General features: G+C 46.7%; 1 protein-coding gene across 1 annotated transcript in view; it reads left to right on the top strand.

The window, feature by feature from the left end:
* Positions 1 to 19,303, top strand: part of MEGF11 (multiple EGF like domains 11) — a 247,823-nt gene extending 228,520 nt beyond the window's left edge. The window contains exons 19-22 of the mRNA XM_007448126.1: positions 1,138 to 1,374; positions 8,616 to 8,672; positions 15,632 to 15,838; positions 16,478 to 19,303. Coding sequence (XP_007448188.1) covers positions 1,138 to 1,374; positions 8,616 to 8,672; positions 15,632 to 15,838; positions 16,478 to 16,638 — 662 coding nt within the window. The 3' untranslated portion in view covers positions 16,639 to 19,303. The remainder of the gene's footprint in view (positions 1 to 1,137; positions 1,375 to 8,615; positions 8,673 to 15,631; positions 15,839 to 16,477) is intronic.
* The last annotated feature ends 1,179 nt before the right edge of the window (positions 19,304 to 20,482 follow it).

Raw genomic sequence — 20,482 nt, 5'->3', positions numbered from 1 at the left:
GGCGGTGCTGAGGAGGGGGAGGCTCCAGGCACTGGAGAGGCAGATGGAGAAGGCGGCCTCTCAGGTACCACTTCCCTCTGCTCATCCTTGGCAAGTTTTGTGAGCCAAGGAAGGATGACGGCAAGCCAGTGCTGTGGAAGGGTCAGCAGACCGAGGCGGAAGATCTGCCATTACCTGCTAGGTGTCCTTGGGCCGGTCATTTCCTTTTGCTGGGTCTGTTACTCCACATGTGGAAAGACACAAGGTTCTGCTGAGAGCCAAGGAGCCCAAAGGGGCTCAACCTTGGCTCTAGGTCTATAGTCAGACAAGCCCCATAGTGCTGTTGTGAAGACCAAGTTAAGATAATGTGAGTAAAGTGCCTGGCACATCAAGTGAGCACTCGATAAATGGTTTTTGCTGTTGGCTGTAGGAGGTAGGGATGAGAATGGGCACCCAAGCGTCCACAGTACAGAAAAGGGGCCAAAAGACATTTCCACTGCATTCTGACGGGGGATGAAGGAGAGCCCACACATATATCAAGAGGGGTTTTAGGAGCAGCAATCCTGGGCACACTGGTACAGCACTCACAGCTTTCGTTGTCAGTCTCTCATTAGTGCTCACAGTGGGATTGCTGTCCCCATGTTACAAATGAGCAAACTGAGGATTCTGAGTCACACAGTTGGTAGACAGGGAGGGGGCTGAGTCCAGTTTTTCCTGACTCCTGAGAAACCCACTCTACCAGTTACTGGTTGTGTGATCTTGGGCAAATTACCTAACCTTTTGGTGACTCGGTTTCTTCATCTGTGAAAGGGAAATAATTAGTCTTTATTTCTTAGAGGACTTATAAACAGCTTTTTTATAGGGCTGCTTGGAAGATCAAATGAGTTAATATCTAACTCATTTTTACAACAGAGTAAAACACTCAATAAACATCCATAATTTTGGTTCCCACCTATGATCACATTTGCTCCTTGTCACGACCCTGGGACGCTACCCTTTGTAGACAGTTGAAGACAGACACGTGAGGTTGAAGGGATTGAACAATAGGGCCAAGACCAGCACCCGGGTCTCCCAACCTTAGGAGTCTAGGCCCCAGGCTGAGGAGATATGAAGAGCAAGCAGGCCTGCCCCAGGCTCAGCCCCTCCCTCTGCCCGCAGCTGCCCTCATGATGGAGGAGCTAAATCCCTACACCAAGATCAGCCCAGCACTGGGTGCAGAGCGGCACTCGGTGGGTGCTGTCACAGGCATCGTCCTCCTGTTATTCCTCATTGTGGTGCTGCTGGGCCTGTTCGCCTGGCACCAGCGGCGGCAGAAAGAGAAGGGCCGAGACCTGGCTCCCCGCGTCTCCTACACACCTGCCATGAGGATGACCAGCACTGACTACTCCCTCTCAGGTAAGGGCTATGCCCCCAGCAGCTCCCTCCCGCGCCCCGCCCCTGCATACACACACACAAGACCCAAGAGGAGCCACACGGTATTCTTGGGGACACCGGGGTTTACCGCTGAGGGTGGGTGGTCGTGCCTGCAGAGTTGTCTGCTGGGGCTGGATGCTCAGGCTCCCCTGCAGAGAGAATGGAGGCGAGGAGCTGGAGCTCCCTTGGGAAAGGTAGATGGGACTCCCAGGGGGTGTCATTTCCAGGGTGCCCACTCTGAACAGCTATGGTTAGGAGCCTTCTTCCATTTCCCCAGAGCTTCCCCTCCTCCTCACCGGGCTTTAGCCACAGGAGCACCCACACTAAGCAGTAAATTTCCTAAGTGCTCCAGGGGAACCTCTCCCCAGCCCGTGCCACCTCAGGAAACCAGCCGTGGGGCTCAATGTCCAAGCCCTGTCCCATTTTTGTTTCCTTGGCGAAGGCCTCAGAGCACCCCTCCCTCCCAGTTCCCAGAGTTAGGAGGGCCCTATTTACACAGTGGAAGGGGACGGGGCCTGACGTGGGGAAGTCTGAAAGTCTGGGCAGTGTCCCTCGAATCAGGCCTGCTGGAACCCAGTCTGTTCACAAATGGGGTAACAACTCCAGCAGGCATTTATCTGGGAGTCTGGACTGCTGCCTTAGAAATAAGAACAGCTTTTTGCTTCATATTTCATTAAACAGAAGAGGTCAAAATGCTCTAAAATTGCCCACAGCCCTGAGCCACAGGAGGGTAGGCCTGTCAGGGCAAGCACAAGGTTGACAGCTCTCTCCAGCTGGCTCCATAGCTCATGGCTGACCTGCAGCCTCCTTGGTTTTTAGAAAACCAAGATCACGTCGGCCTGCTGACATGTCATTCCTGGTAATTCCATTGCCTACTATTTGCCCAGCTCCATGCTAGGCGCTGCAGGAGAGACAGAAGCGGCCCAGGTGCAGACCCTACCTTGCGAAAGTTCCTGGCCTACATGCTGCCCTGGGTTTCAGCCAAAGTAGATATCCCCTGATGAAATCCCAAAGCTCATAGGGAGGATTTGGGGATTTTCTTCTATGACTATAGTAAGCCAACCTATAGTTGGCTAGGTTTTCCCATGCCATTCCACTGGAATCTGCAGGAGGGCAAGGCTAAGGTCAGGAGAAGTGGGGTTCTCTTTACAGCCTCACTACTGGGATCTGACCCTGGGGAAGGCAGGGGAGGGTCAGCACAGCCCTACACAGTGACTCAGGGATATCTGAGACTGTCAAATTAACACTTCTCATGCTGGTGCCACCCTCCACACTGGCAAGCCTAACCTGCATCCTGCAAGCTGCAAGGAGGGCCACCGCAAGGAAAGGGGCAAATCAGGCTCTACACATTTCTAGGGGAGTAGTAGATGCCAGGAAGCTTGGGGGCTGGGAGACTTGACTGTCTCTCTTTGCAGAGCACTTTCAAGGCAGCCCAGCCCAAGCATTAGTTTAGGGGTGTCTCATGCCAGGGCCAGGGATGTGATGGCATGTGGCACCTTGTTCTCTTCCCAGACTTGTCTCAAAGTAGCAGCCATGCCCAGTGCTTTTCCAATTCCAGCTACCACGCACTGGTATGCGGGGGGCCTAACACCAGCCAGGCCAGCACTCTGGACAGGAACAGCCCCACCAAGGTACCGGGCCCCTAACTCCCCAGCCCCCATCCACTGTCTGCGCATTGAGCCCTCACCTCTGCCTGGGAAGAAACTGCACCACCACCACCCCGCCCAGGGTCTGTGTGGAACCAACTGCCAATACAATACACATTGCCCTGTGATCCCATGTAAACACTCTTGTGAAGCATGTAAGAGGAAGCCACCAGGTTATATGGAGCCAACAAGTGCCATGTAACCAGGACACGTCACATGTAACTAACTCACAGCATCACTCAGTATAACATACACCCCCATACCCTGTGTGTAACCAGTGGGTACCAAGTCATGTGATCAAGTAATCATGTGTAGCCTTGTCACACATGTAATAACCACTTTTGCCTCATGTTAACACATATAATCAAAACACTACAGAATTAATCACCACAGTATGTTACCAGCACCATGTGTGCAGCCAGCACATTATAGAGTAACTACTATTACTTAGGTACCACCTTACATACTACATGTTATCAGTACACACCCACAACCATTTGTTGCTATCAGAACCATCACAAGGGACATGGAACCCAAACATCAGCCACAGCCAAGTGTTGCCATTAACAATGAGTCCTGCAGGCCTTCAAGGTCAGGTGTGTATCACCCTGGACAGGGCCTTTCCTCACAGCTCCCAGCCTAACACTGGCTGATGGCAAGACGTCCTGTTACAATCACAGGCCATTGGGCAAGGATGTCTTAGCACACATGTGTAGTGAGCACGCCCTGGTGTGCCAGGATCCATAGTGGGCAGATGAGAGGTTCAGAAATGAGGGACAGCCCCAAGGACCACAAGGTCAACGGGCTCATGCTGCACACCTGCGCGCGCACACACACACACAGTGGCAGGACCATGGGGGGCTGGGTGGCAAAACCCCATCCTGGGCCAGGAACATGGCCAGGAGCACAGTTTTCATCCTCCAGGTCTGTGCCTTATAGAGCTCTAGGGATCCTTTCTCCCCATCTGCCCCACAGAAAATGTCCACCAGTCCACAGACCATGGCTGCTGCCACAGCCCTGGTAGCAATGCACCCTGAGCCCCCTAGCAACAATGACACAGACCCCATATAGCCCCAGGAGCCACCCCTGTCAAGCCAGCACCCAAAGGCCCTCTTCAGGGGCTCTCAGCCTCAGTTTTCCAATAGAATGGCAGTGCTGCAAGCAGGGGTACCTCGAGGTCTGTATGCAAAGCCTGTGGCCGTCAGCCCCACACCCAGCTTCACAGCTTTAGGCTGATCTGAGGAGCCAAGGGAAGGGAATCCAGGAGCTTCCCAGCAGGAGGTCCTTGATTAACTAGAGCCACATTGTCAAGGCTACAGCAGGTTAGAGGCAAAGGACGCCAGGGGTGAGAGACAAAGTCCCTTGTGGCCATGTCATTCTTGGTCTCACGCTGACAGGGAAGCGCCAGCCACCCTCTGTCACTCAGTAAGGGGGTGGAGTTACTACAGAGTAGCCCACTTGGTGACCCTCTGGCTCATTTCTCCCCAGGGGCCCAAAGTAGTTCTGTGTGGTCAGGGACCCCTCAGCCTGGCAAATTTTTAGCAAGGGCAGGCAGCTGTGATGACATGGAAAGGACATGGGTCTGGGAGCTGAGACCTGAGTTGTAGACCCAGCTCTGTCACTGCCTGTGTGTGTGACCATGAGCGGGGCCCACAAGCAGGACTCAGGTCCCCAGCTGTGAAATGAAAACAACCATCCTTGCCTCATATGAAGGGCAGCTGTGAGAACGCAGGAAGAGGAAGGGTTGCGCCATGAGGCCAACCTACCCTGAAGCTTTCTTGGTCACATGAAAGGAAGATTCTCACACTCAGCCCAGGGCAGGTGGCAGAGGTGACAGTGATGTTGCAGGCAGCCTCAGCACCCGGCTCTGTGCTGGAGATGGCCTCGTGTTGCAGCCGAGACACTGCCAGCACCCCCTTCTCCTGCAGCTCGGCCCCACCCAGCTGACCTGCTTTCCCTGTCAGGGCCAGCTTGGCTCAGGCCAGTTCTTGGCTCTCAAGAGGCCCTGCCCTTTGCTCCCCTTTGTCCCAGGGGCCCAAGAGCCTTACAGCTTCAGCCAGACTGCTTAGGTGGGGGTATATGTTCTGTTCCCACTGGCCTCAGCCACACCACGGTGGCCTATCATAGAACACCTAACTATCCCTTTCCCTCAACGACCTAGCACCTAGGTGCGTCAGGGTCATCACAGGGGTGGGTGCACGAGGGTGGGCAAAAGCAAAGGCTGGGCAGGGGCATCTCAAGGGCACTAGATAGTAACTCGCTCTCCTACTTTCCAAACAGCTCAGTAACAAGTCCCTTGACAGAGACATGGCAGGCTGGACCCCCTACAGCTATGTGAACGTGTTAGGTCAGTAGTGGTTTGAGTCTGGCCCCCTGCCATCACACCCCGCCCTCTTCTCCATCTCCCATATTGACAGGGGCCCATCCCAGCTCCCTGGGAGAGTTAGTAGATAAATCTTAAGCATGGTTTCCCCCAGGGTGAAGGGGTGTGGGGAGGAAACCCAAGGCCCTATTTCAGCTCTTATAAGCAAATGAAGTCCAAGACCCCTTTCATTCCTATGTTAGGGGATAGGGAGAGAGTGGCTATGACCCAGGGACCACAAGGGAGAAAGCTAGGGCCCAGATGTGGGGATTCAGGTTGGAAGCAAAAGATGCACTCACCATCTGGGAAAGGGACCCCTGCCTGAGCCAGGCCCTACCAAGGTGCCCCTTTCAAGGGCTTCTTCCCTCTGCCCCACTGCCCTGGCAGACACCAATTCCTATGGGGGTGAGGGGTGGGGAGTGAGGGGTAGCAAGGCCAGTGGCCTCAACTCTAGCAAATCCCTCTGGCCCTGCTGGCTCTAGCGCCTTTGGATGCTACACATGGAAGCCCTAATTCCTTCCAACCTGCCCCACCCTGACCCTCATCCCCCAACCCCTGTCATACCAGGGCCCTGGGAATAATGGCTCCTCCCTGTCATCCTCTCACTAGACTCCCATTTCCAGATCAGTGCCCTGGAGGCCAGGTACCCGCCCGAGGACTTCTACATTGAACTTAGACACCTCAGCCGCCCCGCTGAGCTACACTCACCAGGTTAGACTCCCAGCCCTACCCTCTATCCCCTGGACCCCTGAGGTTGTCATACCAGACCAGACCCAGCACCTACCCTAACCCCCACTCCTATCCTTTAACTTACCCCCATGGTCCCAGAACTCTCCCTGCTGAGCCCCTTCCCTCCGACATAATTAATCTACAAGCCCAATTCCCTATCTGAAGAAGGAAGCCTGTCTGGATCCCCCCAGTCACCCCTTCTCCTCCTATCATGGTCAGTGGATATGGACAAACTGCAAGTAGTATTAGGTGAAGGGAACACAACATAACCGCACTCCCTGCAGACCACAGAATACAACCCAAAACCACTGAGAAGTGACTTGGAGATGGTGACATCTTTGGGATTCTTTGGGCCCGTGGATGTGAATGACGGAGAGTTGGTTCTCTGGCCAAAAAGCCCAGTGTCCCTCAGAGAGAGACCCCAGACTAGCTCTCCCAGATCATAGGGTAGGGTGGTCCAGTAGGGATCTAGAGAGGTTGAGGCAGGATGTGTCAACCAACATCCTCTGTGCTCATATACTAGGCTCAAACCTGGTAGCTTGGGAAAGATGCAGAAAAGAGACTTGGAAAATCAGTCCTGCTATGGGAGGATGTGAGGTAGGAGTTACAGAAGTAGGTGCAATGAATAAACAGAGAATTTGGCCTCCCTGCAAAGCAGTCCTGCCCTAGATGGCACACTGGACAACCTGGGCCTGAATTCAGGCTCTAGCTGGTTTCTAGAGCTCAAGTGAAATGCAGCTCTACCAACCCCTGCAGGTCTCTGAGGCCAGTAGCAGTAAGAAGAGCGAAGGTTCTAAATCCATCTACCTGTTAAGTAGGCACGGGCTTCAAACACCCTGGGCTTATACCCAGGAGGCTGTGCTCCTGGCTGTGATCCCCCTAAGCAGTGCTCAGGACATTCAATAACCCCACCAAATACAACCGCCCGACACACACACTACCACCACCCTGCACCTCTTTCCATTTGGGAGCATCCTCTGGGCTCAGCCCAGACTTCTCCCTTCAACCACTGTAGCCAGAGCCACCACACGCTGTCATTCTTTCGCTTACACTGAGAAAGGCTGGTGGCCAATGGGAGAGAATACTTGAGAACATCTGAGCTCTAGGCAGAACCCAACTTCTCACTTGTCGGTGTGATCTCAGACAAGTCACTGCCCTTCTTTGAGCCTGCTTCCTGTTCTCTAAAAAGGGAAAAAGTTAACAGCCTCGTCTCCCTCCCTCAGGGAGGGCAAAAGAAGCCCTGGTCTAGAATAAAGTGCTGAACTGACACCAGTGATACAGACTGTTACAGTCATGCTTCTGAAGGGCACAGGTACCTACAGGCCCTTTGGAGAATAGCAAACTTGAGAAAAACTTGGATCTGATTCTGCTCTATCACTCAGCAATGTGTGGAAGGAAGGGAGATAGGAGTAGCCTCCTGCAATTTCAACTAGGGACCTCTATATGGAAGAGGTATGGGGAGGTATCTAAACAGCCATGGGTTGGTCTTCAGTGTCAAAAACTGGGGAGAGTCAAGTGCAGTCAAACCGTATTTTAGTAAGCAGTTGCTGCATGCCTTGCCTGATATGGCATTCTCAGTTAAAAGCTGAAAATAATGGCTTTGTGAGCCCAAGTCATCACTGTCCCAAATTTAAAGTATCACATAATTTCTTTTCTGGGATCACCAGTAGCAAAGAACCAGAGCTTGGTCCCTGAAGCTTTGTGTCCTTCCTGCCTCTGGCTGGGGCTCAGAACCATGCATTGTGGGAGCCTAGGATAAACTGTGACAGCCAAAAGGGAAAAAAGAAATCCTTGGGACTGAAAAACACTGGTAGTATTGTTCAAATACAACTCTCAATTATGTGCAAATGGTCCACCCAAAAAAAGTGGGGCAGGGGGAGGGGGACTAAGCCAGCTGACTATGTAAGGGAATGACTATACATCCTGTAGAGATGACCAATGAAGAACCTCAGCTACCTGTCCACCTCCCTCTGGCTCCCCTCAGTCGAGCTTTGGATCCAGAAGGGGAGAGGGAAGACCAGAGCTACAAGGTGAGAAACAGTCTTCACCCCCTCTCCGAAGTCCAACAGAACTGGGACTGGGAATGTCATACACCCTTCCCCCAAGCTAAGAACTGGTTCTGATTCATTCCTTATCCTATACTTTTGGAGACTGAAACTTCACCTACAGTGACTGTAGGTGGCATCAGAACTGCCTTTGATCACCTCCTGGAAGACATTCCCCTCAGAGTGAAGGTTAAAGAGCAGTAGTGCTAAATATGCCAGGGGGTGCTGTAGCTCATCATTTATGCTTTAGGAGCTTTTAAAGAATTCCTGTATGGTCAAGATGATTTAGAGTAGATTAAACCCAGAATAATTTTCTAGCACTAAAGAACTATTTATTTTCTGGGTAGGGGAGAAAGAAAACAAACAAACAAAAGAACTCATGCAGTCTAGGTAAACCTCATTCACCCCTACATTTTTCTTTCCTTTTACTGTTTTATGCAGGTGCTTGTGGAATGGACAGACGTCAGAACACATACATTATGGACAAAGGCTTCAAAGGTACAGTATCTAATCCTGACGTCCCATTAGAAAGGGCTTAGCAAGAAAAAGAGTGCAGATCTGAAATGGCCAGTTCTACCAGGTACAAACTGTGCATCTCTTCCCCCACCCCCCCAAAAAAGTTAAAGACCACAGGACCTGGGGCTGCTGGGTAGCTCTGCCCAGGAGGAGCAATCATAATAATAATGATTTCATCTTTTGATTTCAGTTGCACCTGCTTAGGAAACGCTTATGGGTTTTTTTTTTATAGATGCCAACTAAATGTCTTCGGAAATGTAGAACGTCATTATCCAACCAATTAGTACAAGTTAAATTGATTTTAAAATCTGAAATAAAGTCAATCTACCTGCCCCAGAGGCCTCCTGTCATTGCGCTGGTAAGGAATGCCACCCTGCACCTTCTGGCTTTCTGGGGCATGAGGAATGAAAATAATACCTAGTGTTAATATTGTACGGCACTCCACCCTCACGAGATCTCTGCCCTGGAGAAGAGGGAAGCCAGGACTAATCCCTAACACATGGGAACTGCAAGTTGGATCATCCTTCTAGGAAGTATACAGGTGAAGCCAAATATGAAAGGTCAGGTCCTGCCCCTGGCTTAGGGCCTAGGTTTAAATAACAGAAATGTGTGAAACAGGTGGCTGTGAAATTGTCACTTATTAGCTATAACCAACCTCCCTAAGGCACAGTTTCCTCAAATTGCAAGGTTGGGATAAGTATGCCTGTCCTATGATCTAACAAGGTTATCCTGAGTATCTAATAAAAAACACAGATCAGAAGTGTTTCTGCATATTGTAACGGATTATACTCATGTAATAGAGTTGTCCTTTTGTCTCTGAGGACTATTTAAGAGTCTCCGCCAAACTGAAAGAGATATGACTTACAGCAACGATCCCAGTGGATATCCTAAACCTAGCTGTGTACCAGAATCACCTGGAAAGCTTGTTAAAAATACATATGTTCACCCCCCAACTCCCCAAGATTCTGATGCCACAGATCTAGAGTGGGACCTTTTGTGACAAATGCCTCAGGGTATCCTTATGTAGCATATCACCTAACACTTACAAACCCCTAAGTCTAGACTGACTCAGATTTCCCAGATTACCCTTCTGGTCTTTCAGACTTAGCCTTAGGTACACCTGAGACACCACTTTCCTAACCAAGGAGAGCTAGTCGTCTTCAACCCTTGGTGGGGTGGTTATTAGAAGTGGGGTGAGGGGGAAAAAAAAAGTGGGGTGAGCTAGGGGTGGGTGGTGGTGAGAATTGTGTTCTGAACAATAGAGCAGGAAGGACAAGTCTCCACCAGCACATGTTAGAATGTGCACAGCCCAAGAGAACGATCTGAGGACAGAAGGTCACCCATAGGTCACTATGCCCTTGGGATCATCATTCTGGCAATTTTTTGTTAGTTTTGATTTAAACCACCCAAATGAAAGGAAGCGCCATTACAGTAGATGAAGCTAAACAACAGAAAACAAAACTATACTGTTTTATCACTGTGACCTGGGACCTCAGTTTCTTTCTCAAGGAGGAATGGGGATTGGACAGAAACATCTCTAAGGACCTTTACAGCTCTGAGAATATGCATGACTCAAGCATGAATGAATTCAGACAGGCCCAGACACCTCAATAAATGAGCACACAACTTCCCTATGCACTTCATTGTCCTGCGCATTGTGATTATAGTAGTTACTCGCAGCCATAAATGTAAAACAAAGTTAAGGACAAAGTTAAGGACTCAGCCATGGCGTCATTCATTCCTGTTTTGTGGGATCATACATCTGAGTGTCTGAGTGCAGGGGAGACCCTGAAGCTAGCAGCCAGGTTTCATTTCACCACTCTGGCTATAATTATCCTTTAAATTGGAGAGAAGAGATGACTAGGTAGGCAAATGTACCAACAGGTGTTAGGGACCAATACACCAGAACAAGAGGAAAATGGAACATCACAGTTAAGAGCTTTACAGAAATACTTATCAAAGACATGGAATAAACCCCACTAACTGGCTGAACTCCCCAGATAAACATTTAATAAACTAGTTTGTACCAGGAATGGAATTATTTCCTAAAACTACTGGCCCAAACCAAATTATAACCACTAAGAGTTAAGATAAAGAGGCTTAGTGTTCTCTGAACTCAGTGGGAAAGAGCCCTGGCCTGGAAGTTAAAATATTTGGGTTCTAAGGGGAATTCCCTGGTGGTCCAGTGGTTAGGACTTGGCGCTTTTACTGCTGGGGCCCGGGTTCAATCCCTGGTCGGAGAACTAAGATCCTGCAAGCTGCACGGTGCAGCCAAACAAAAATTTAGAAAAACAAAAAACAAAACGGGCTTCCCTGGTGGCGCAGTGGCTGAGAGTCCGCCTGCCGATGCAGGGGACACGGGGTCGTGCCCCGGTCCGGGAGGATCCCACATGCCGCGGAGCGGCTGGGCCCGTGAGCCATGGCCGCTGAGCCTGCGCGTCCGGAGCCTGTGCTCCGCAACGGGAGAGGCCACAACAGTGAGAGGCCCGCATACCGCAAAAAAACAAAAAACAAAAACAAAAAAACAATCTGGGTTCTAGTCCTGGTTCTTGCTGTGTGGCACTGATTAGATCACAGTGTTATTTTCTGAGTCTTGGTTTCTTCCTCTATTAGGAGGACAGGGTTGGGGCTCCCCTGGTGGCACAGTAATTAAGAATCCGCCTGCCAACGCCAGGGGCACGGGTTCGATCCCTGGTCTGGGAAGATCCCACATGGCTCAGAGCAACTAAGCCTGTGTGCCACAACTACTGAGCCTGCGCTCTAGAGCCCGTGCTCCGCAACAAGAGAAGCCACCGCAATGAGAAGCCCGCGCACCGCAACAAAGAGTAGCCTCCACTCACCACAACTAGAGAAAAGCCCACGCGCAGCAAAGACCCCACACAGCCATAAATAAATAAAATAAATTTATAAAAAAAAAAAAGACAGGGTTGTGCAAGCACTATCTCTAAAGCCCTTTCCAGCTCTAAGCATCTAATCCAGTCAATGCTCCCTCTTTCCCGTTACTTACTAAAGACCTCCACTCACTGTCATCCTGGAGGTTGCGCGAGATCACTCATACCGCTGTGCTAACCCCATTTTACCTCTAAACACCTTTCCATCTCTCCTTCCCCTGCTCCCCTCTCAGCAAAATTATTCTGCAACAAACTGCCTCATGTCAACACTTATCTGTCAGGCATTTCAAAGTGCTATATTAGAAATCCTCCCCACTACTCTCCATCACCTTAATGATCCTGAAATCCTGGATCCCACTGTTGCTGCCCCTTTCCCCACCTGTATGCTCCTTGCTAATCCAACCTCCCAAGTCTCTCCTTGCAATAACCTTGGCTTCCCAGGTAGTCAGGAGCCCACTGACATCCTGAAAACCTTTTTCAGCCAGTGTGGGAGAAAAGGCATTGTGGCCTTCTAATAGTAGTAGTAGGCTGAGAAGACAAGAGATGGACGTTCAGTGCCTAGGTTTTCCCCAACAGTGAAATATTGGCCTTAAGTAGATGATAGTGTGAACCTGAAGGCTGGGATAAGTTCAAATCCTACTCACAAGATGGCCTTGGAAAATCATTTCCCCTCTCTCGATTTGTTACTTCCTTTATAAAATAAAGATGTTTCAATTAGTTCATTTCAGAGGCCCCTTCTGCCTCTGATAGTATGTGGCTGTATATGATTTGGGGAAGGTAGGAACTATATGAGAACAAATGCCAGGACACTATAGGGCTAAACCTTCAGCCTTGATGCTAATTACAGGCCCTAAAGGAGTGACTCCCCAGAGCTTGGAGAGCCTTGGTTGATGTTTCCCCTTTCTTTGCAACATGCCCAAAGTGCAAAGACTGGTATAGAGGTGGGGCTATAAAAAGATGAGGAAGTGTCTTAGAGCAGCTGGTTATTCTTCCCCTTACCCTGCCCTCCCTCAGAGCAGGCAGGTGGATGACTCAGCTGGAGAAAAGAGTAGGTTCCTGAAGTATAGTTTTCCAGCTGGCCCTGCCCTTCCCCTCCCTCCTCAGAAACAGAATCCAGTTTACTCCATAATTCAACACCCTCCTACCACCACCTCCAAACACACACACGCACACACACACTCTTCTCCATCCCCTTTGGCTTTACCTCTGGCCCCTTTATGGATGATACATCTCTCCCTGAGACTCACCCCATTCCCACAAACCCCAATATCCCTTTTATCTATTTAGGTGCATCCCCTGCTACAGAGCAAACAATTTATTTCCCCAAACTTGAAAGCAGCCGACTTTTCTGGTGGAAATAAGAGGGCCACTACTGGTTGGCTGAGGCTCTGTTAGGCATTGAGCTAGAGCTTCAAGCCTCTCCCACTGCCCTAATAATCAGTCATGGGACGTCCACAAAAAAGAGCTTGGCCTTTCTCAGCTGAACTTGGCCCCACAGATAAAAGGCTTTCCTTGTTCAGGGTAAGGTGAAGCTGTTGCAGATAGTTTGCATTTAGGATATAGAACAGGTGTACAGGGTAACAAAATATGAGGGGAAAACACCTTGATTGGGTATCAGAGCAGGTAGGGGTTGTCCTAACTTAACTACTTACTAACATTAGGCAAACTTTATAAGCTTTACTTTCCTCATTTCTAAAGTAGTAATACTAGTCCTTCCTGCCTGGCCCCCTGCACAGATGTAACAAGTGTCAATGATCTAACTGGAGTCAGTGAAGACCAGCTACATGTGCTATAAAGCGAGCTAACACTAGTCCTCAAATTTTAGAAAATATGCAACTGAGTCAGCTGCCAATCAAAGTAAAACTGATGTGCCTGCGTGGGGAGGAGGGGAGAGGTGTTAGGGGATAGCCCTTCTTTAAGCAGTACTAGTAGTCCTCAGCTTCCACAGGAGCAGCTGAGTCATACTGCCTTACTACTTGGCTGGTAAATTCAGAGAACCCAAAATGGGACCAAGGGGCCAGCTGGGGTTCCTAGACTTAACCCCACTCCCTTGTACTAAGAAACAAAGTATTCACTAGAGGCAATTCCATGTGACTCGGGCAGGTCATGGCCTAGCACTCAGAGCCACATTTCCCCTATGAGAGCCTCACCAGTAGCTGGGCCAATCCAGCCTCCCTTTAGTCTCTGCTGGGACTGCTCGTTGTCTAGCAAGAATGTTTTCTCCTCCCCTCTAGGGTTCTAGGGTAGAGAGAGGCCACAATCTAAGACAGGACCTAAGACCCACATCTCTCTCTGCCTGGGGGCTAAGCTGTGATACAAAGTGCTCTGAGCCTGGTTCTGGAGCTTGCTCTAATACTGATGAGCAGGGTAACCCTGGGGAAGTCACTATACAAATCGCAGTTTCCTCATGAGCAATAAAGGGGGAGGGGAAATAATAATTACTGCTCTGCCTACACTTGAAGGAACTAATGGGTGAATGTAGTTTTGTACAAGATTGAGGAAATGTTACCTGCTAAAACAAACATAAATAACCCTATACTAACAAAAAAGTAAATCCCCTCCCAACCAGTTACCTGCTGTGGGAGAAAAGACTCCTGTGGTGGCACACATCTCAACAACTTCAGTCACGTGGAGCGCTCTGCTCTCACCGGACCAAGGTACATCCAGTAACCCCTTGAATTACACTACCACTTTCACTTTTTTACATTTTCGTTACTTTCACAAGTTGGAGGCAGAAAGCATAGAAAAATAGCAGCCCCAAATGTAAATTGTGGTGGTTCTAGTGAAAGATCATCTGAGAATTTTACCATCTGCTAGCACTTATAGAAATTTAGAGCTGAGAAATAGAGAAATTTCACCATCTGCTACCACTTATAGAAATGTAGACTTCTTAGATCACTCTTGACTACGAAGCCCCTGCAACTCAGGGCTTATTTCTAGATTCCCCTGGCTGGCAGAGCCTCACAGAAGGATGAGGGCCAGAGTTGCCAAATTAGAGAGTCTCCTGCTTTTTCTGGGCAAGTTCTGCCTCATTTGAAACAATCCACAGGAGGCAGTAATCTTCCTCCAAAAGGGAAAATGGCATAGAGGTTGAAAGAAGGGCTCCCGTTTCACTGTGACTCCCAGAGTCACAAAGAGAACCTTCTTCCTCCAGTGAGCTACAGTTACCTTGCTTCATATTTGGAAACCAGTTTGCAACTTTTGTACCCTAATACACCCTGAAGTCTTGGGGATGATGCACCTGAGAGACTTACAGGAGAAGCAGCACGAGTTCTCCTAGTATCAGAGAAAGATACTGCTAAAATAGATTTCAGTTAGCATTCCTGAGAACTGGAGTAATTGACCCCAGAAGATATACTGCAGGCTTACTAGAAAACAGGAACTTTCCAAAGCCTAGCTTGAGACCCAGGTGCTTTTTAAACCTCTATTACACTTCAGTCTGCCCCACCTCTGATCACGAGCTTCTCCAGAGCAGGGATACTTACCTGTTTGCTGCCTAAAGGTTGCCAAATTGCTGGCACTTGTGCCAAATCACACGCCTACTTCTTCTGAACCTAAGCTTAGTCATCAAAAAGAATTCAGAAAAATGATATCACAGAAAATACACAGGCCAAGGAGTCCCAAGGCATGGATTCAAGTACTAGCACTGCCATTCATGAGCCATATGACCTTAGACAAGTCACTTCATCTCCCTGGGCCATCATCTTATAAAATGCAGTCAACTATCCTTGCAAGATTTTGTAAAAATTAAATAACAGATGTGAAAGCATATTATGAATATCTTGAATTAATCCCTTTCTGGTGGGATTTAGTAGTCAGGTATACCTGACTACTAAAACAAAAATGTTCTTATCCCTCCAAAAACATAATTCCTTAGAACTCTGCTTACCTAGAAAAGCACTCCTCAACGTATTTAGTAAGTGAATCTTGGATTATCAAAGGTGTTTACAACTTCGCAATCCTGAAAGCACATAAACTGTACTCTGCTTTTGGTATTTAAATTAAGTCATATGTCCTTGCTTGTCCTAAGAAATCTCTCTTGCCTTGCAGATTACATGAAAGAATCCGTATGCAGTTCTAGCACTTGTTCCTTGAATAGCAGTGAAAACCCTTATGCCACAATTAAGGACCTACCCATCCTCACCTGCACGCTTCCAGAAAGCAGCTATGTAGAAATGAAGTCGCCTGTGCACACGGGGTCTCCATACACAGATGTGCCATCCTTGTCGACATCTAATAAAAATATATATGAAGTTGGTAGGTGTCTCAAATAAGTAACTTAGTGAAATCAGGGCACTAGTACAGCATCTGAAGTGAAAACAGCCCTCTCCAGTCCCCCTGTCTTGAAAATACACCCTTCTTTTGTTGCTTTTTAAGGAATCCAAGGTGAACTGTCTTTCCCAGGACTGCCCTCCTCTCTCATACAAGAAATCAAATTCTTGTGCCAACTCTGCTTTTAAAAAACACTAAGGCTACGTGTGAAGCAGATATATTGGGGGTGGGGAGTCGATACACACAAACACATACACTTCAACTGATTGTTGACACAAATTCCTGTTTAAAAAAGAAAACAATCAGAACAGACATTTGCAAGTTTCAAAATCACCTTGTTCTACTTTTTCCCAGTTTAACCCATGTCCCTGGGCTCACTGATACAATCCCTGACCCCTACCTCTAGGATACTCTAAGTCCCTCGGTTTTGACCAGAGCTTGGGATTCTGACACCACACTCACTTAGCTTTTCAATCTCTTGAACAAGCCTCAGTCCTAACCGTCATACATTTATCATAAACCCCTGGCTTCTCCCCCGACCAAGTTAAATAGAATTCTCTTCCCCCCAACAAGGCAACCAAAGCTAATCTGTTCTCTGAACTCATTTTTCACTATATTCCTTAGAGCCCCCAGTCAGTGTGGTCCAAGAAGGCCGTGGTGGTAACTCCAGCTATATCCAGAATCCATACGACCTACCTAGGAACAGCCATATTCCTGGTCATTATAACCTCCTCCCAGTAAGACAGAGCCCTGCCAATGGGCCGTCCCAGGACAAGCAGTCTTGAGGGTTAAGCCTCTCTCTTGCAATGCGCTCTGCTGAATGTTCTCTGACTCTCTGAAAGAAGACAATCCCTTGACTGAAATAATGGTACAGACTGACTCCAGCTGCGTGTCAGTTATAACATTCACCTGGAACTAAAGAAGAGCTTCCAAGTGGGACTGGGTAACTGTTCAAGAGGTCCGTTCTCAAAAGCAAATTCTACCACCCACCCACCCCCAACCCCAAATGCCACGGATTATATGATCTTTTAAAACATTTAAGATAAAGCTACTCATCAACATTAGCTAAATATATACATATTAATATTTATATATTAAATTATCTGAAACATGATGCTTAGAAAGCACGTAGAATAGGTTTTACCAACTTTCCTAGGAGTAAAGGGGACTGGGGAGGAGAGGGGATTACTTTAAAGCACCTGAAATGTATATGTGCTTTTGGTTCCTGTTACCATCACTTATCTGTTTTATTACCTAAGATAATTAGTACAGAGACACAAACTGTGCTAATATCAATCCTAAAGTACCTGTACATATATGTCAGGTCAATCAAATTATAACTGCCAAGATTACAGAGTTTAGTATACAGTCTAATGCTGACAACTTCAATTTTTTAAAATAAGACTTTAATGAATACAAATTAACTTTCCCTCTTCTAGCCCTGGTGGTAGTAGGAGGGAAAAAAAGTTTCCAAAGCGCAACAGCCTCTTTGAGTCAAACAATGATTTCTAGGCCAGCTTTACAAAATCTTGCCAATTCAAAGTTCAAGAACATTGCAAGCCAGTCCTGGCCTTGTCATATCTCCTGAGTCCATCCAACACCTCAGTTATTCCACGTGAAACGGAACTCTGAGATGATGCCTTTAGGCAAGCAGTCATAGACTGGTAAGAATTAAACATCCCTAAAAATGGTTATTCGGCCTCCCGAATTTATTTGGTTGGCATTCCTTGACTCAGAAGAGTCCATGCTGTCAAGCATATCTTCATAAATCGAGCTTGATGTAGTATGGAACCTAAAAGTGTAGAGGAAATTAAACAAAAGTGGATATAAGAAGTTTAAGTTGTCTTAAGTACATTATGCTTTTTGATGGAACTAAATGAAATGATCAAAGAAGAATGGACTGTAATCAATTGCTGTAACATGATGTAAAAACTTAACATATAAGTATATGAAGTACTTCTACCTTCTAAGCACCACCTACTGACATGGCCAAAAATGTATTACAATGAGCTAATGCTCCTGATCCCAGTATTCAGGTGTATCTATACTTCCACTCTAATGAATATAAGTAAACTGGGGCTCGGATGGGCCAAAAAGGAGCCTCTCCCAAGCCCTAAAGAGGACCTCCTCACAAGAATTAAAGACCAAAAGGGCAAAGCAGGGAAACTAATGACCACCCTATACCAACTCCATTCTCTGATTAACAGTCCAGGCAGTAAAAAATACTTCCAAAAAGGTATACAGAAGAGGAACTAAGTGACTGTAAATGACTGCAAAGCTGGAACAGCTGCTACAGGAAATGTGGGAGTTCTGAAGCCCTTGATACACATTGGAAGTCTGCCATGGAACCCATTAGTTTGGGCAATAACCAGCAAAAGCAAGAAAATAAATAAATGAGTAAATCCTCCCTTCCCCACTTCACTCAAGGCTTAAGCAAATTTTATCGTTAGGGGAAAATATAATCCTTACATGAATGCTGCATGTATGCATGGGAGCAAGTGATCAGCAATAGCAAATTTACTTTCAAAAAAAGCCTTATTAAAATATAAATACTAGAAAATTACTTCGTAGGCCCAAGTAAATATTTCTCATACTTATGCAGGAAGAAATAGAGATAAGAGACTTACCTCAGTATTTCAGGGCAGCAAGTGCTCAAATATCTTTCTCAAGTAAGGATCAAGAAGCATGGTGAAGTCAGATCAGCAAGGAGAAACTTCGTCTCAATCCCAGGTTTTATTTTCTTCCCTTAGCCTGCATGTACAATAACTGCTGCCTGGCAAACTGCAAACAAGCACTCAAGTTTCGTTTCACCTCTTTTTTGCCAAGTATCTTCTGGCAAAATTCAGCAAGAGGTGGCATGGTGGAATTGCTAAAGCACTGGGTCGAGATGTGAGCGTTACTTGCCCTCTCTGGGTTCCTTTTTCCCCCATGTATTGAAAAAAAGGTAGAAGCAGAGAAAGGTAAGGGAGCTCTGACAACCCTTCAGCTCTAGCATTCTATGATTTTTAAAGAAATGTAATACAATTCAAATCAGGCAATACAGTGAAGAAGGGAAAGACAGAGGGTGTCATTAATCTATTGTGACAACAGCTGCCTTCACATATCTAAGAGTTACTGGTAAAAGACATTCCAATCTAACAGAGCACCTACTAGGAACTTCTGTCTAGCACTGTCACAAATAGGTTCATGGTCAACCTAAACGTGTGCACTGTGCATTTTATTGGCAACATGGAAAAATCTGTTCAATTATTTTACAGAAATTAAGTTTTTACTCAAAGTGATGTGCATACAATTCAAATGAATAAGAAAAAAACAGTCACTGTACAATAGCATAAGTGGAACTATGAAATGGCAATACTTTTTTAAACACCCCAGATTTGTAATATATTTGTTCACTGTGCAGAAGGATCGTACCTTGTACAAAATAAAATGAATTTCTCAAACTAATTTAACAAGAATGCCCACTATTGTGTTGCAAACTGAAAATGTGTCTATCATCTACACCTTAGGTTTAAATGTAGAGCTAACCTACATTTTGCGTGGTCACTCTAGACAGCAAGAAAAGTGAAAGTCATCCCAACAGATGTTTGAAAATAAAGTGAAAAGGTTCTATCAAATTTATAACAATAGAGTCTCTTCCTTTAAAGTAACGAATGGGAGCAACACATTCTTATTCATGTACAAAAATTATTGAAATATCTCACACACATCAGTATACTCAAATAGAGAATTTCTCTGCTTTCACAAAGATCTGGACTCAAAGACAACTATTACAACTTGTGCTCAGCTCCAGAGACACAAAGGTACTTCTATGGAAAGGAATAAAGGCAAGTGTAAGGGCCACCTAATTAGCATAAGTGCAATGAAGAGCTGTCCACCAGAAGTTATCACCCACTACAGTACTCTAGGTGCATCTGTTTCAGGACCTTTTAAAACATATCCTTGTGACCTAACTGGTAAAGAAGCAGCAGAATTAATTTTGTAATAAAATACAAATGCTAAGAAATAGCTTACTGAATGCATTCAATGGTATAAGTTTAAAATTTCTCCCTTATACTTTCAAAGTTTTGTATGTAATCCTCATACTTAAGTCAAACTAAAACCTTTCAACTTGTCAGTTCACAAGGCTTACATGATACTCAAAAGTTATTTCCACTTAATAAAATGTCTAACCAAGAACTTTTGCTATTTAGAGACTAAGACTCAATTCAGAAAAGATCTAACAGACAATCCTCAAAGGCCGGGAGGCTAGGGCTTTGACATCTGAGTGAAAGACAAAACATAATCAAGGGTTATAAGGCTAATAAAGGTATTTACCGAGAATAATAGTGCTTTAAGATTATGACTTACGAGGCTCAGAATACCACCCAATAGCATAAATGACAACCAAAGGCGGCAGGTTGTGCACTCAATCACTGCAAGTTGTGCACTCAATACAGGAGATTCAAGAATGATACCATTAGCCATTCATCCAGCCAGAGGGAAGACAGAAGAGGCCCAATTAATCTGTAATGTGGCAACAGAAGATGGAAAATCTTTCTCAGAAGGGATGGATGATGGATACATAAGGGATTCATTATACTATTATTTATACTGTATATAATAATTATATATTATTTATGTAATAAT

The sequence above is a fragment of the Lipotes vexillifer genome, unplaced genomic scaffold (genome assembly GCF_000442215.2).
Source record: "Lipotes vexillifer unplaced genomic scaffold, Lipotes_vexillifer_v1.1 scaffold713, whole genome shotgun sequence".
Classification (NCBI taxonomy): Eukaryota; Metazoa; Chordata; class Mammalia; order Artiodactyla; family Lipotidae; genus Lipotes; species Lipotes vexillifer.
Note: the sequence above shows the minus strand (reverse complement) of the source record. Positions and strands in the feature narration are given on the sequence as shown.